Source organism: Bos javanicus, chromosome 17 (assembly GCF_032452875.1).
Source record: "Bos javanicus breed banteng chromosome 17, ARS-OSU_banteng_1.0, whole genome shotgun sequence".
Taxonomy (NCBI): Eukaryota; Metazoa; Chordata; class Mammalia; order Artiodactyla; family Bovidae; genus Bos; species Bos javanicus.
The window spans coordinates 40190926-40207515 of NC_083884.1; the positions used below are offsets into that span (position 1 = coordinate 40190926).

At 43.8% G+C, this 16590-nt stretch overlaps 1 protein-coding gene across 28 annotated transcripts in view; it reads right to left on the bottom strand.

The window, feature by feature from the left end:
- Positions 1-8413: 8413 nt before the first annotated feature.
- The window catches only part of RAPGEF2 (Rap guanine nucleotide exchange factor 2), a 272594-nt gene continuing 264417 nt past the window's right edge, over positions 8414-16590 (bottom strand). For 11 of the 28 annotated variants that reach the window (XM_061384286.1, XM_061384281.1, XM_061384282.1 and 8 more), the window contains 5 exons: positions 16398-16520; positions 15019-15244; positions 13929-14488; positions 11474-11752; positions 8414-10443 (listed from right to left, as the gene is read on the bottom strand). In XM_061384286.1, the coding sequence (XP_061240270.1) occupies positions 10415-10443; positions 11474-11752; positions 13929-14488; positions 15019-15244; positions 16398-16520 (1217 nt within the window). In that variant the 3' untranslated portion in view covers positions 8414-10414. The remainder of the gene's footprint in view (positions 10444-11473; positions 11753-13928; positions 14489-15018; positions 15245-16397; positions 16521-16590) is intronic. The other 17 variants (XM_061384291.1, XM_061384288.1, XM_061384303.1 and 14 more) reach the window with 9 other exon arrangements.

The following is a 16590-nucleotide window of genomic DNA, read 5'->3' on the forward strand; positions in this document are numbered from 1 at the left end:
AAATTTTATTGATGTGTAGTTTATTTATAATGTAATAATTTCTTCTGTACAGTAAGTGAATCAGTTACATTACATATATATATATGCATTCTTTTTCATATTCTTTTCCATTATGGTTTATTATAGGATACTGAATATAGTTCCCTGTGCTATACAGTGGCACTCCGCTGTTCATCCATTCTATATATAATAGTTTGTGTCTGCTAATCCCAAACTCCCAATCCTTCCCTCTTCCAATCTTTCCCCTTGGCAACCACAGTCTACTCTCTATATCTGAGAGTCTGTTTTTGTTTTGTAAATATGCTGACTTGTATCATATTGTAGATTCCACATAGAACTGGTATCATGACAGTAGCCATCCTAATGGGTATGAGGTGATATCTCATTGTGGTTTTAATTTGCATTCCTAAAATGGCAGACATCTTGCTGAATTGCATAGAATTTTATGCTTAACAACATGCTTTAATTACAAATCAATATCTAGGTTATTAATGTGCACATACTATTTAGGAGAATACTTTGATATGATATAAAACCTAACGGCAGCTAACATTTTTCGATGACCTGTGCCACATGCTGTTTCTGTTTGCTTTACCATGGAGACAGATTCTATCATTTCATTCATTTTACACATCAGGAAACTGAGGTATAGAGATTCAGGTTCTTTTCCAGGATCTCATGGGCTAAAAAATCAAAACCAAGCAGTTCAAGTTCAGGATTCAAATGCTTGAGCCTAAAAAGAAAGGTAACAGGATTGTGAGAGAAACCTTGGCATCTATTCATTGCAAAGCTAACTTTTGGGGGGAAACATTTTTATTTGGTTTGTTTTCAGCAACCTGCATCCTGCAGATTGGGTCAGGTCCCAGAACTCTTGGGTGGGAGGTAAGGATTTTAGCAAAGAACACCTGCCCTGTTTCCTGGGTGGTGGAGGGCATGATAGTGGCATGTGAAAGGCCAGATCACCAGTCTCTCCTCCCTGCCCTGTACCCCACCCCCTGCTGCCTCCTCGTTGGAGAGTTCAGGATGAAGGACCCCTCAGAGACTCCGGACTCTCCACTAGCAGGCCTTCATCCTCCTGGCCCTCCGGGTATGCCCTTTTGAGGTGAATCTTAGAAATTCCACATGGTAAATGTTCCTTTCTGGGCCTCATTTTGCATGCCAGTAAAGAGTTACACTTTAAAAAAAAAATTATTTTAATTGTGTGGGTCTATGGCCTAACCCACCCTGCTCACCTTGCCTGTCTGACTCTTTCTATTCTATGTATTCACATTCTATTTGGCTATTTTGTTTGGTCTTTTAAAGTGCTATAAAAAAGCCTCCCAGCTCATCCAAGATCACACCAATTCTATCATTGAAGAGTAACCCTGGGGTCCGCAGGGCTGGAAATAGCTTGGTTGGATGTAGAGATTTGAAACATAGACAGTGACATAAAAGGATGAATTGAACATGTGTTGGCAAATGCAGTGAATAAGCCATGTAACCTCACTAGGGTCTGTACCTCTGGAGGGGGATGGGGGTGTGAAGCTTCTTCTTCAGCACACACATCTCTTACCCAAGGATGCAGGAACTAAAATGGAGACTGTGTGGGGCTTTGAACCCCTGGACAAGAAGACTTCTTGACCTTGTTTTGAAAATTAGTATCACTTTCTCTTTAAATTTTTTTTATTGGAGTATAGTTATTTTACGATGTTGTTTCAGGTATGCATGTTCTTGTCCTCTGTGGTGTCTGACTCTTTTGTGACCCCCTGAACTGTAGCCCACTAGGCTCCTCTGGCTGTGAGATTTCCCAGGCAAGAACACTGGAGTGGGTTGCCACCATCCCCCAGGAGATCTTCCTCTTCCATCTCCTGCATTGTTAGGCAGATTCTTTTATCACTGAGTCACCTGGGACAGCAAAGTGATTCAGTTTTATATATAAGTGTATCTATTCTTTTTCAAATTCTTTTCCCATTTAGGTTATTCCAGAGTATTTAATTTTTCCTGTGCTATACAGTGGGTTTTGTTGGTTGTATCTATTTTATACGTGTGTGTTAGTTGCTCAGTCATGTACGACTCTTTGTGACCCCATGGACTATACCCGCCAGGCTCACTCTGTCCATGGGATTCTCCAGGCAACAGTACTGGAGTGGGTTGCCATTTCCTTTTCCAGGGGATCTTCCCAGGGATCGAACCCGGGTGTTCTGCATGGCAAGTGGATTCTGTACCATCTGAGTCACCAGGGAAGCCCACTTTATACATAATAGTGTGCATATGTTAATCACAAACTCCTAATTTTCCCCTCCCCCTTCCCCCTTTGGTAACTATAAGTTTATTTTCTACATCTGTTTTGTAAATAAGTTCATTTGTATCTTTTTTTTTTTAGATTCCACATGTAAGTGATATCATATGATATTTGTCTCTCTCTGACTTACTTCACTTAGTATGGCAGTCTATTCATGTTCCTGCAAATGGCATTATTTCATTCTTTTTGGCTGAGTAATAAGCCATGGTCCAAAAGGATACACGCACCCCAAAACTCACTGCACTGCTGTCTACAGTAGCTAACACACAGAAGCAACCGAAATGTCCACTGACAGATGAATAGATAAAAATCAGTATCATTTTCAGCAACGTCTCCACCTTTGTCAATGTTGCTTCTTTCATCTTAAGCACTCAAGCCAGGAATTTTAAGTTTCTTTCGAGTTTTTTCCTGTGTGTGGCAGTGGGAGAGGTGGCTTGATTTTTTTTTTCTTTCATTCCTCATATCCTGTTGGACATCAAGTACTACTGATTTTTTTCCCCTTGAATTGTTTTTGTTCTTCCCTCCTGTCTTGGCCCCAAACCTCCCAGCCTGGGCGACCCCCACTTCTCCTCTCTCACCCTTGAATCCTGTTCTCCTCCAAAACAGATCTTCTTTCCAGATGGTTTTCTCATCAGAGATTCTTTCTTCTGCTCATTTCCTTCCTTCCCTTTCTCTTTTTATGAGCATTGACTGAGCCCCTCAAATAACAAATACAGTATCTAAAACATTTTTGTCCCATGTAATCGCACCCTTCCTTGCTTGTTCCAAATGATTTCTCAGGGTCTCCTAGTCCTGAAGCCTCAGCTAGTTAGGGTGTTTCCTTGATGTCCAGGCATCGCCCCAGTCCATCCCATCCTCCCGGATGCTCAGGAGGAGCCGAAGACTCTTCTCTGGATGCCTCAGCCTCTGTCCATTTTTCATTCATCTGAACATCTGTAGCCACACAGAACTTAGCTCCTAAACAGCCTCTTAGTCTTTGCTCCCCTTGTTAATCTTAAATCCTTGCTAACCTTGTCAGGAGTCACTTATTTGCCAAATATACTTCCATAAAGAAATTTCTGCTATTTATTTTACTCTAAATATTCACCAGTACTGGCACAGTTATAGACACCCTTCAATAAATGCATGTTGTAGAATGTATAGCACCAAGAGTGAACCTAATGTAAACTGTGGACTTTGGGTGATGATGACCTGTCAGGGTTGGGTTATCCTTTGTGACAAATGCACCACTCTGGTGCAGGATGTCAAGAGTAGGGGAGGCTATGCATGTGGGGGAACGAGGGGTGTGTGGGACCTCTGTACATTCCACTCGAGTTTGCTGTGAACCTAAATGTTTTCTAAAATATAAGTTTTTAAAGTAATAAATACATAAATGCATGTTGGCTGATTTTGATGGCCCAGTTTATCTATAATTTGGGCATCTGGTCCCATCACTTCATGGCAAATAGATGGGGAAATAGTGGAAACAGTGTCAGACTTTATTCTTTGGGGCTCCAAAATCACTGCAGATGGTGACTGCAGCCATTAAATTAAACAACGCTTACTCCTTGGAAGGAAAGTTATGACCAACGTAGATAGCATACTCAAAAGCACAGACATTACTTTGCCAACCAAGGTCCGTCTAGTCAAGGCTATGGTTTTTCCAGTGGTCGTGTATGGATGTGAGAGTTGGACTGTGAAGACAGCTGAGCGCCAAAGAATTGATGCTTTTGAATTGTGGTGTTTGGAGAAGACTCTTGAGAGTCCCTTGGACTGCAAGGAAATCCAGCCAGTCCATTCTAAAGGAGATCAGTCTTGGGTGTTCATTGGAAGGACTGATGCTAAAGCTGAAACTCCAATACTTTGGCCACCTGATGCAAAGAGTTGACTCATTGGAAAAGACTCTGATGCTGGGAGGGATTGGGGGCAGGAGGAGAAGGGGACGACAGAGTATGAGATGGCTGGATGGCATCACTGACTCGATGGACATCAGTTTGGGTGAACTCTGGGATTTGGTGATGGACAGGGAGGCCTGGCGTGCTGTGATTTATGGGGTCGCAAAGAGTCGGACACGACTGAGCGACTGAACTGAACTGAACTGAAGATGTTCATTTACTAAAACCTCTACACTATCCCAGGCACTATTCTAGGTGCTGAAGAGAGTGGTAACCAAGAGAGGATGCACAAAGAGCAGGAATGACTCTCCATCTGTGTCTCAGGAAGAACAGCTCACAGAGCCCAGCTGCAGGGAGTGGTTCTGGGACCAGACATTCACCAACCAAAGGCAATGACACCCTGACATTTGGTTGCTCCCCAGGAGACAAGTGTCTGCTGTACTTGGCTTTGAACACCCCTGCCATCAGTGCATCACTTTCCTGACCTTGTAACCCTCTTCTCACGGTTTTTGCATTCTTATCACTTTTCTCGTCTCACAGCTTCTGCATCTTGACTAGACACAGCATTTGCTCTTTTTTGCCTTCACGTAGAAATTCTCCAAAGAGAAAGTGATGAGTTCAAGTCAGTTTACTTTTCTTACCAGTCACAGTGTCCTTCTAGGAACTTCTTCTAGATGGTTGGCAAGCCAGGCAATTTTGGGGTCAGGCATCTCACATCTTCGATCCAGATGTGATCAAGGCTGATTGATAAGATACTCACGATCCTGAGGTCATGACATTTTCCCCTCTCAGGTCTGAGAAATGGGAAACATTCAGCTAAAAGAAGACTATAACTGGAGGGCACTTTGGTTCACTTTGGTGATATTTGTAAATATCTGGCATTGAGAAAAGTGCCTGCACCATAGGAAATACACACAAGTAAAATTAGCTCATTAAACTACATCTGATAGGTTTGTACATATTTCACCTTCATGTTACATGTGACACTGACTTGATCAATTTTCAAATATTTATTATTTTTTTATTATTCATTTTGGCTGTGATGGGTCTTTGTTGCAGCTCGAGGGCTTCTCTAGTGGCAAGTGCCAACTCTAGAGCTCGCGGGCTTAGTTGCAGTAGGAGAATCTTAGTTCCCCAACCAGGGATCGAACTGGGGCCCCCTACATTGGGAGCGAGGAGTCATCCCCTGGACCACCAGGGAAGTCCACCTAAATCAATTTTATAATTTTACTTGAGAAAAGGTTTCCAATCTATATAAATTAAGGAAAACTTCAAATGCTGGGATATGCCTTTACTGCATTGGTTCGCATCAGACCACACCACACGTCAACTATGGTCAGAGTTAATACTAAAAGTTCCTAAATTGTATTAAACTAGCTACAGAAAAAGAAAATGAAACTAGCTTTGACTTTTACAGTGTTGAATACCCCACATGGAAATTACTTCATTAGTTTCTCTCTTCTGTAAAAATTGGTCATTTGATTCTAAATTTACTTCAGATTTTTAAAAAATTTACTTCAGAAATTATAGTCTATGCTTACTTTTTCTCATAATGAAAATTATTATGATCTTATTGAGTGCCCATAAAACAAAGCCATTTCTAAGATTTTTTAGCCTTTCATGCAATGTTTTGATAGCTTTTATAAACGTTCCTGTTATGTAGCCATGGCATTGTAAAATCTATGGGCAGAAAACATCATTTCAAAAACAGGCAGGAATTTTACTGTGCTTGCTTTGTCCTTGGCTAAAATGTGAATGTTGAAAAAAGTGCAATTCACAAATTATTATTTTGTTCCAATCAGTGTTTTTTCTCTGTCAGCTGGGCAAACCCTTATTCACTGTCAGATCTTTCTGAAGGGCCCTGCCCCCTTGGCTGCAGTATGCCCTACTCATTTCCATTCCATTACTGCCCACTTCAACCTCCGCTGCCTGACATTCTTTGTGAATATTTGCAAGATCATTCGCCTCTCCAATCAACAACTTGACCCTTCCAAGTGCAGTTGCTTTATTCTCTGAGTAAGCTATTTTTCAAGGAGAACAGCATCAGGGAATCAAGGACAGAGCTCCTCTTTTTCTTTGGCAAGAATGGAAGTGTGGTAATTCCTTGAAAATCCATAAGCACACAGGCCTACCAGATGTGCTGATACATGCTTGTTTAGCAGCTTGCATCTTTCAAGACCAGTTTGAGAGATTATCAGTGACTTGGAGATCAAATATATTAAAGTATGCTGTTGCTGCTGCTAAGTCACTTCAGTCGTGTCCGACTCTGTGCGACGATGAGCATAAACTCTACACCCCCCAGGAGGAGGAAAGGGTTAAAGCTGAGGGAACTATTTGGAGCGCTTTGACCTGCAGGTATGAAAACAGAACAGGTATGTTTAGTCTTTTTGATTAGGGAGGAGAGCTTTCTGCAATATTCCTAAAACACGGCAAAGTTCTGTTATTAATATGACACTAACAGTGTCAGACTTTATCTTTCTGGGCTCCAAAATCACTGCAGATGGTGACTGCAGCCATGAAATTAAAAGACGCTTACTCCTTGGAAGGAAAGTTGACTAACCTAGATAGCATATTGAAAAGCAGAGACATTACTTTGCCAACAGAGGTCCGTTTAGTCAAGGCTATGGTTTTTCCAGTGATCGTGTATGGATGCGAGAGTTGGACTATGAAGAAGGCTGAGCGTCAAAGAATTGATGCTTTTGAACTGTGGTGTTGGAGAAGACTCTTGAGAGTCCCTTGGACTGCAAGGAGATTCAACCAGTCCATTCTGAAGGAGATCAGCCCTGGGGGGTCTTTGGAAGGAATGATGCTAAAGGTGAAACTCCAGTACTTTGGCCACCTCATGCGAAGAGTTGACTCATTGGAAAAGACTCTGATGCTGGGAGGGATTGGGGGCAGGAGGAAAAGGGGATGACAGAGGATGAGATGGCTGGATGGCATCACTGACTCGATGGACATGAGTCTCAGTGAACTCCGGGAGTTGGTGATGGACAGGGAGGCCTGGCGTGCTGCGATTCAGGGGGTCGCAGAGTCGGACACGACTGAGTGACTGAACTGAACTGAAAACATAAACACGTAAGAACAGGCATCATGGCTGACTGTCATTTTCCTTTATTTTCAGCAGAATACAAAAAATGATTAAGAGGTTATTCTTCAAAACATTAGTTCCTTAATATTTTTCTGAACACATTAGAGAAGAATAAGCTTTTAGAATGACAGAAATTGACAGCATGGGTTGCTGTTGTGATAGGGTATCCCTGAGCAAGGGTTTTTACAGTGAACAGCTGATGGTGGCGAGCACACGAGAACACAGGTGTCCACACAGGGCACCTGCATTCTGAACAGGTACAGCTGAAGCTACAGAAATGGTCTTAATTCTCCAAATTGTTGTGGTGGCCAGATTTTCACAAGACTGCACAAATGTCTCAGTCAGACTTTTAAGTTTTGGCCATCTTCCCTTTAGCATCAGGACTGAAGTCTGCCATCTTTCTAGACGCCCTCACATTTCCTCATGTTTTGCTTAACTGACTCTCACCTTTTTAAATATAAGTGCCCTTCTCATAGACTTAAGTATTATTCAGACCTACGTTACATTAGGACTCACAGACAGAACAAAGATATTTGATACACTCTTTGTTGCTATTTAGTTTCCAAGTTGTGTCCGACTCTCTTGTGATCCCACTGACTGTAGCTCTCCAGGCTCCTCTGCCCATGGGATTTTCCAAGCAAGAATACTAGAGTGGGTTGCCATTTCCTTCTCCGGGGGATCTCCCCGACCCAGGGATCAAAGCATGTCTCCTGCATTGGCAGGCAGATTCTTTACCACTGAGCCACCAAGGAAGCCCTGATGTACTCATTAGAACTTCCAAATTACTCGCTAGGTTGTACTAACTTACTGGTCATAATCTTGAATGCCAGTTTAAATTCTCTGAGGTCCTATTTCTTAGTATATATATTGGGAATTAAAATATTACATCCTGCAAAGATTTTTACTTGAAAAGAACTGGGAAGAGATAAATGCTATGTAGATATACAATGATATCATTTTTCACTGAATTTCATTAAACACTATGAATTCTGGACACATGAATGATCTTATTTTCTACTAACATGAATGATATTAATTTCTTCTCTCTTAGGCAATGTCATCTGTACCTCCTCAGTGCCCTGAGGACTTGCTACTGCACAGCCCCAAGGGCTTTCTCACACTTCAGTTGGAAAAAGCATGCACGAGTCATTAAGAATACAGACAAGGCGGTATGTTATATTTATTTATTTTCCAGCTTGTACAAACTGGATGTAGAAGCATAAACATAGTACATTTCTACCATTTTCAACAAAAATATAACCAATATGTACAATTATTGTATTAAAAATACAAAAGGGATACAGACTCCACCAATGTCTTTCTAAAAGACATACAGGTACAAGTAGTATAAAAGTATGAGGAAATCACCAGTTAATTGTACATTCTGCACTTGACATCACAGAGCGAACTGAGGTTACAGTCCTATGTTCTACGGTGACTTAATGCTTAGATAACATTTGTGCAACTTGTGTAGAGCGAGAGTTCTGTCTTTCTATATGCACATGAGGTCCATAGCCTAGAGAAGAAAACTGGCAAATAATGCATCTTACATGTAAAATTACAAATGCATCATTGACAATGTAATATATAAGCAAGTAGACAGATGCCATGATACAGGAGAGAATCATTAAATAAAGCACTGACATTGCTTTGATACAGTGAAAAAACACTGCAATTCGACTTTTAAAATTGGAAGCTATTTACGTTTATCTACTGATCAATATGATCAGCTGAATTTAATGGAAAAAAAATCCAAGACCAGCAGTTCCTCACATCTGAGTACTACTCGGATTGGCAGCCTTCACTTTTCCGGAGTCTGTGCAAAAACAACACAAAAATAGAGTGGAGGGTTCAGTCCTTCTGGGGTTAATAGCAGCTGTGAGCAGGTGGTTGCTACACTCAGGCCTTCTCCATCTCAGCGTCCATAAAGCCACTTACGGGTCAGTCTTTGGCCACCAACCTGCCTTGCAAAGGCTGGCGGATCGCACCGGGTTTTGGACCTTTTTGATCTTTTTCATGTTAAAGGCTCGTGTGTTCCCTCGTGCCGATCGATCGATACAGGGAGGCTGTCTTGAAAGAGCAGTATGAACGGCTGGCGTTAGTGCCAACACCCCAAGCTGCTTTCACTGCAATGCTATCCAGTTATAAACGTTTCTCTTTAAAAACAAACAAGAGAAGCCCTAAAGCTAAATGAACAGAAATCAAAGAAACATAATTTAAAAAACAGGGGGTCTGCCGTCCGTCTCGATGGAGCAGGGCACGCCCAAGGGTGACGCTGCCCTGTGCTCCATAAGGCTCAGACACAGGACGCTAGGGTCCCAGTCCCTCCCCGGCCATGTGCAAACAGTTTGTACAGTAGAGCTCCAGCCCCTGGGGAAGGAGGGGCAGGAGCCCTTGGATCTAGGTAATTGGCTAACATCTCATGCTTCCAGGATAGGGCACTTCTGGGGGCGGCCAGGACACAGGAAGAGGGGCTGTGCCCCGCCTCCTCTCTTCCTGGTGTGGCCACACCCTGTCCGGCATATTTGGTTTTTGAGAAACCCAGGCTGGCAACCCTACTTAAAGGTTCAAAATAATACTGTAATCATTAAATGGATATAACATTTACTCTCTGAACACAATCTTTAAACTCATTAAAAAGGAAAAAAAAAAAAAAAAGAGGACATTGTAAACAAGCGGACGAGCACTGTACTCAAAGAATTTCGTTTGTTTTCCTTGGTAGGTTAAAGGCCCCAAGTAGTTCCGTGGCTGACTTTTCTCACGATTCCAATGAAACCAAGTGCTAGGACTGGATTGAAATCTAAAAGGGAGATTTTTTAAAAATCCTTCCCGGCGTGGGTAAGTGCAGCCAGGTTGAATCATCGGTGGCGATGACCTTGGAATCTGGAATGATGCTGTGTTACGTGGCAGGCAGCGACGGGGAGCTCGGAGACGGCTGCACTGTGCATTCAAGCAACGAAGTCGGAAAAGTGCCAGGGCGGTTTCTTCACAGTATTTCACATGCAAAGGGGACAGGAAGAGGGGTCAGGAGCCCCATGCTGCTTTTAAGGCAGGAAAGGAGGCAAACTGGTCCACCATCCTCAGAGTGTGAGTTCCAAGGCTCCGACGCTAGGGGGCGTCTTCTTGTGCTCTCCTTTGGGCGGTTGACTCGGGTCCAGAGAAGCCCGCACCTCAAACAGCAGACACTTGTTCATCTTCTGCTAAAACAACCGTGAAAGAAAGAAGGAAATCAATGAGTAAGCAAGTCATTTTCTTGTGCTTAGAGAGAATACATTCACCGATATGCTAAATAAAAACACCATAGCTATTTTCTAAGTCTGGGTCACTATACTGCAGCTAGTCGGACACGACTGAAGTGACTTAGCAGCAGCAGTCACTTACAAATACTCATCTTTTTTTCTCCCTAATGATGCACAATGAAAAGTTTAAAATAAAGTATATTGTATATTTACTGATTGGAAATTCACTGACGGTAAATTCACTGAAGTGAAGTAGCTCAGTCGTGTCCAACTCTTTGCGACCCCGTGGACTGTAGCCCACCAGGCTCCTCCGTCCATGGGATTCTCCAGGCAAGAGTACTGGAGTGGGTTGCCATTTCCTTCTCCAGGGGATCTTCCCGACCCAGGGATCGAACCCAGTTCTCCCGCACTGCAGGCAGACAGTATAAAGCAGCACGTGACCTTTTACAGTATACACTCACACATAAAGTCTAGAAGGATGTATAACAAAATGCTAATGGTGGTTGTCTGTAAATGACAGGATTATAAGTAATTTTCATTAATTGTTTTGCTTTCTTCTATAACAATTTTTTGCAGAATAACATAAAAGCAGAAGGGGGAAGGGGTGGCACAGTCTGCCCCTCTGCATTCCCACCCCAAAGTGGCCAGCTGGGTTCACACAGAGAAGGCATAAAAAGCTCTAGAGAAGTGGGTTTTTCTTCACTAGACTTTCATTTGGAACTTGTTACAAGTCCAAACATTTTCCCAGAAAACTGAGGATTAGGGAAGGAAAAGGAGCCATGCACACATGTTATTACAGGGGACCCCGCTGCAATCTTTAGTTATTCCTCAAGTTGCTTAGGAAGAAGCAAAACGCAGCCCAACTGCGCACACTAGGTTAGGGGTATGGGGTGTGGAGCCCTGCATGGGGAGCATCCAGAGGGAGAGCAGACCAGCCAGGATCGGGGATGCTAGAGGTGGGGCACAGGGGCGGGTGCGGGGGCGCATGTACCGTCCTCCTCGGCGGTGAGGCCCGGGGGTGCACAGGGGCCGGCGCGTGGGTCACCATCACCAGGCCGGTGCCACTGCGGCCTGGGGGCAGGCCTGGTGCTGCCTGGGGCGGGGGGTTCGGCCGGCCGGGCCAGCATCCTGGACCGCTGCAGCGCCACAGTGTAGTCCGGCGGTTTCCGGGCCGGGTGCGGGTGGGCCTCGGGGAAGTCAGTGATGGGGATGCCCACGTAGCCTGGTGGAGTGGGCGGCGGCTCCCGGTAGCGGCCCTCCTTCCTGGCTGCTGGGAGAGAAAAGGCACTGCAGTCAGCATCTAGGGAAGCGCATCCTGGGCCACGCGCACTCATCCAAAAGGATGAGGACCACGATCGACAGTGTGCCTGTGTAGCTGCACCTAGGCCTGTGGAGCGGGATGCGCGGGTGGTGCAGTGGGAGGCAGGACCTCTATCAAACTGGCTATTCACCGGTCATCTCTGGTGGCACAAGTGACTAAGCAATCTCAGTATCTGTAACTCTAACTGGGTGACTGCAGAGCGTCTCTGCTGGTCACAAAGTAACCACCGCCCAACCCTGGGGTTTACTGGAAACACCAGGCAAAGGAAACAGAAAGGCGCCCAGGCCCAGGCCAGCAACCCGGGAGAGGGGCCTGGCCAGGCAGGCTGTCACCCTGTGCTGGGCACCCACCCTCACCAGGCAGAGGATCAATTCCATGTTACTTTCAAGCCTGGGGTCTCACTTCGGAAAACAGGGAGTCAAAATAAAGTTGGAAAAGCGTACCAAAAATGATGCAAATTTCAAAACTTAAGATTGTATGTATGTACGGTATGTATTTTTTCTTAAAATCCTTTTATAGTAACTTCATGACATAAAGGCAGGTGAAGGCCAAGTTTTCTTATATTGAACATTCTAGACTCAACTGTTAGGACCTTAGATCATTCTTTCTTTTGCAGTAAAAATTGTGTGTATTAGTTTGTTAAAGTGCTTTTTTACTTGTAATTGTCATGATATGGAAGCATTCCAAGTGTCCATCAACAGATGAATGGATAAAGAAGATGTTATACATACACACACACACACACACTGGGATATTAGTCAATAAAAAGAATGAAATAATGCCATTTGCAGCTACATGGATAGACTCAGAGGTTATCATACTAAGTGAAGTAAGCCAGATAAAGACAAATATGATATCATTTATATGTGGAATCTAAAAAATAATACAAGTGAATCTATATACAAAATAGAAATAGACTCATAGAAAACAAATTCATGGTTACCAAAGGGGAAGATGGAGAGGAGGGATAAATTAGGAGTTTGGGATTAACATATACATGTGTATAGCACAGGGAACTATATTCAATGTCTTGTAACAGCCTATAATGGAAAATAATATGAATATATATATATATGAATCACTTTGCTGCACACTTGAAACTAACACCGTATTATAAATCAACTATACTTCAGTTTTTAAAAAGTGCTTTAAAAATTGCAACCTAAGAATAGGTATTGTTTTTTCCTTATTCATCTTGAAAAGACAAATTATATACCAGATTTCTCACTCTGTATCCTATAATGCATCCCTACACTTTAATCATGCAGATGTTGAGCATGCCATAAAGAATATATTCTGATAGGGTTAAGGGAAAATAAGAGACCTTACAACAAAAACAGCAGCAGCAAACTGAAAGTGACTTTCATGTACTTAGGAATTATTATCTAGGCACTAGTGTTCAGTGTTTTGCAGATATTTCCTTTAAAACTCACACCAACTGCACGGATAGAAACTATTAAACTCATTTTACAGATGAGGAAACAGACACCATTTAGTGACTCACCTAGTGTCACAAAACTAGGACAGTGGCAAAGCACCGATTCAGCACGACCCCAGCCAGCCTGACTCCCAGGCTCTTACTGATGACATTACCTCTTAGCCCCCTCCCCACCATGTTCTATCCTGTGCAGAGGGAATTTGTGTACCAGAGAAAACAGCTTACCTACATAAAAAATATCAGTAGGAGATTTTTAAATATGCAATGTGTAAATTTCTAAATACAATTCAAGGGAACAAAATAGAATAATAAAACATTTAAAACCGATTCCAATTAAACAGAAAAACTTCCTCCTCTAGAGAGAATGACCACCCTTTCTGGTAACTTTCAGCCTAGATCAATACTACAGCAGAGAATACCCATAACGACAACCTACTGATCCTGACAGCTACAACACATGGAAGGTTTCCTGTGCTGCAGAGTATTTATAAGCACTAGCGCGCAGAACGTGGGCTCTTGTAACCATCATTCACTTCAAAATGCTGAGTGCACTGCTAACTTGGAAGCCCTAAGGGGCAATGGGTGGGACAGAACGAGGAGAAGACCCACAAACACATACTTTTACTTTTGAAATAAGTCAGGGTGCAGCCATGACCCACACGCGACAGAGCCCGGCGGTCAGCTTACCGATGAGCCCCTTGGCAGCACTGGGTGTCACGGCTATGTGGGCAGCCATGGCGGCAGGTTTGGCTTCCTCTGCGGTCACGGCTGTCATGCTGCTGCTGTCAGCGTCAAGGGAAACGTCCTTACCCCCCCTTCTCTTGATGGTGCCCGTGTCCCCTTCCGAGTCCTCTCCCCAGTACCCTGTGGACGAGGCCCAGCTGGCCCGGGACTGGGCCTGATCGAGACTCTCTCGGCTCTGACTCTGCCTGCTGTACTTTGCACTGTGGTCGGGAAACATGATTTGGTCCATATGGCTGCTCGAGGCCCACAGCCCTGCAGCATCCCCTGGGTAATCAAAGTGAGTGTGCCCAAAGGGGAGCGTCTCCCAGCTCCTCTGGTGCTGGATGGTCTGGATGTTATCATGGGAGCCGCTCGAGCACGACGTCCAGCTCCCCCGGCCACTGTCAGCAGCGTCCAGGGAGGCTCGGTCCCCCTGGTCCTGGGAAAGCTCCTCCGTGCTGGGGGAAGAGATCACGGTGGCTGCAGCATACAGGCCCCTGCTCTCAGACAGTGGCGCACAGGAACTAGGCGGCCGACGGGAAAGAAAAAGGAGAAAAGAAGATGAGAAGGAGAGGGGAAGAAAAGAGCAAGATTAACTAATCAATCTACAATAAAACCCCCTTTTCCCTCAAAAGGTGGCTTCCTTTCCTCCCAGGAAGAAGATGAAGGCTCCACCGACAGCAGCCACTCTGCCCTGTTCAGTCTCCTCCCCCTGGACCTTGCAATGTCAGTACATTGACACAGTGGGGAAAAGAGCAACCAGTTCTTATAATAAAGGAAGCTTCCCCTTACAGGGCTCACCACAGTCTGATTATTTTGGGAGGGCAGCTCATACAAAAGGACTGAGACACATCCCAGAGTTGCCCCCTGCCCTCAGCACAGAGAAACGGATCCCAGTGAAGACCAGCCCTAACTCGAAAGCATTCTGCCTGGCAGAGACAGCACAGTGCTTTCAGGAAATGCTGAGCATCAGAACTGGGATGGGAGAGCACCCACCACCTGGGCATCACACATAGTAAACAGCAGTGCACATGTGGAGGAGAGGAGCCCCTACCCCAGGCTGTACTGGTCAGGCTCCACCGCCGGCCGCCTCTCCAGCCGGCCCGAGGCCAGGCTGGTCTCCACGATGCTGACCGACGGCCTCTGGCGCCGCTCGTCAGGCAGCGAGACGGGCAATGAATCGAAGGAGGAGTTGCTGACGATACTGGATCGCGAGGAGATTTCGCTGTGGCCGGAATCTGAGAAGTTATCCACGGTGCCACTCGGAGCCAAAGTGTAGCCTGTGTAGGGACACACCAGTCCTTAGACACTGAAAGTTCATAGCGTCCACAATGCAGGCCACAGAAGTGGGGACTAAACACTCTACTTGTGGACTGAGATATTGCAAATTTTTACTCAAATGAATTTTAACGTGTTTAATGAACGTTTAGAGGACGAAAGAAAATGCCATTATATGAGCCAGGAACTAATGCAGAGATTATGGCATGACCTGACTCATCTTAGCGCTCTTAAATATAAATTATACTACACCCGTCTATACAAATGAAACTATGAAGAATGACTAGGATCATATTTAAAAGTATGTTTTTTTCCTCAACCTGAAAAGTGAGCAATTTTGCCTTCAATGGCATTATTATTTTTTAGAATTTTATGGCAGAGAATAACTCCATTGGGAAGATCCACATTATAAGTGGACATATAGGAATAATAAATAAGACCTGAAGAAGGTATCTTTGGCTTTTTGCCATTTGATTTTTCAACATTAATAATATATTGGATAAATCACATAAAATCCAATTGTTTTGAAGGATTCAATGTACAAAATCTCCACTTTCTCCCTGGACCATCACCATGTCTAAACAAATGTCCATTTTCTGGTATGAAAGACACTTAACTCTCCTTTGTTGCTGAAAACAATTCTGAAAGTCACAAAGGAAGAAAGGCTTGTCCTGACATTTTTAACAATAACAAAAAATTCACATCTTCCTTCTCAGTACTCATTTCTTTTTTAGCATTACTAAGAATCTAATGCTACTTAAAATACTGATTTTATATGATTATACGTGTACAATGCAAAATTTTCAATGCCACCTACGTAATTAAAAAATAACAAGAAATCTAGAACACCTAAATGTTGCTCATTACTCTCTAAAGAGTATTTTCTCATCGTTTCAGTAAATTATGAATTCCTGATTTATTTTTTTAAAGGTTACACAGGTCTTGATATGATTTAATGTGTCCATCTATGAAATGTCTTTTATAAACCACACTATAAGTTCTGACAGACAAGATTTCCTGAACAGTCTGCCCAAAAAACACCTGAGAAAACCATCACTCAGGTGGTGCCCTGGACACGTGGCGGGAGGGACTGTTTTCCTCAGCTAATGAGCCAACTCCTGTCCTGCCCCCTGGCTCTGGCTCTGTAAACCCCACCTATCCCATAGGTCCATGGTGCATTGTTATTCTTGTTCCTGTTCTCACTTCCAAGAGAAGAGGAGGAGCTGGTTAAATCCAACTGCCCGGAGCCAAAAGATCTCAGCTGACTGCCACTGCCACCTAACAAGGGATGAAAGAAGAGTTCAGACACACCCACCGAACACGGACTACAGACTGATACCACATAAAA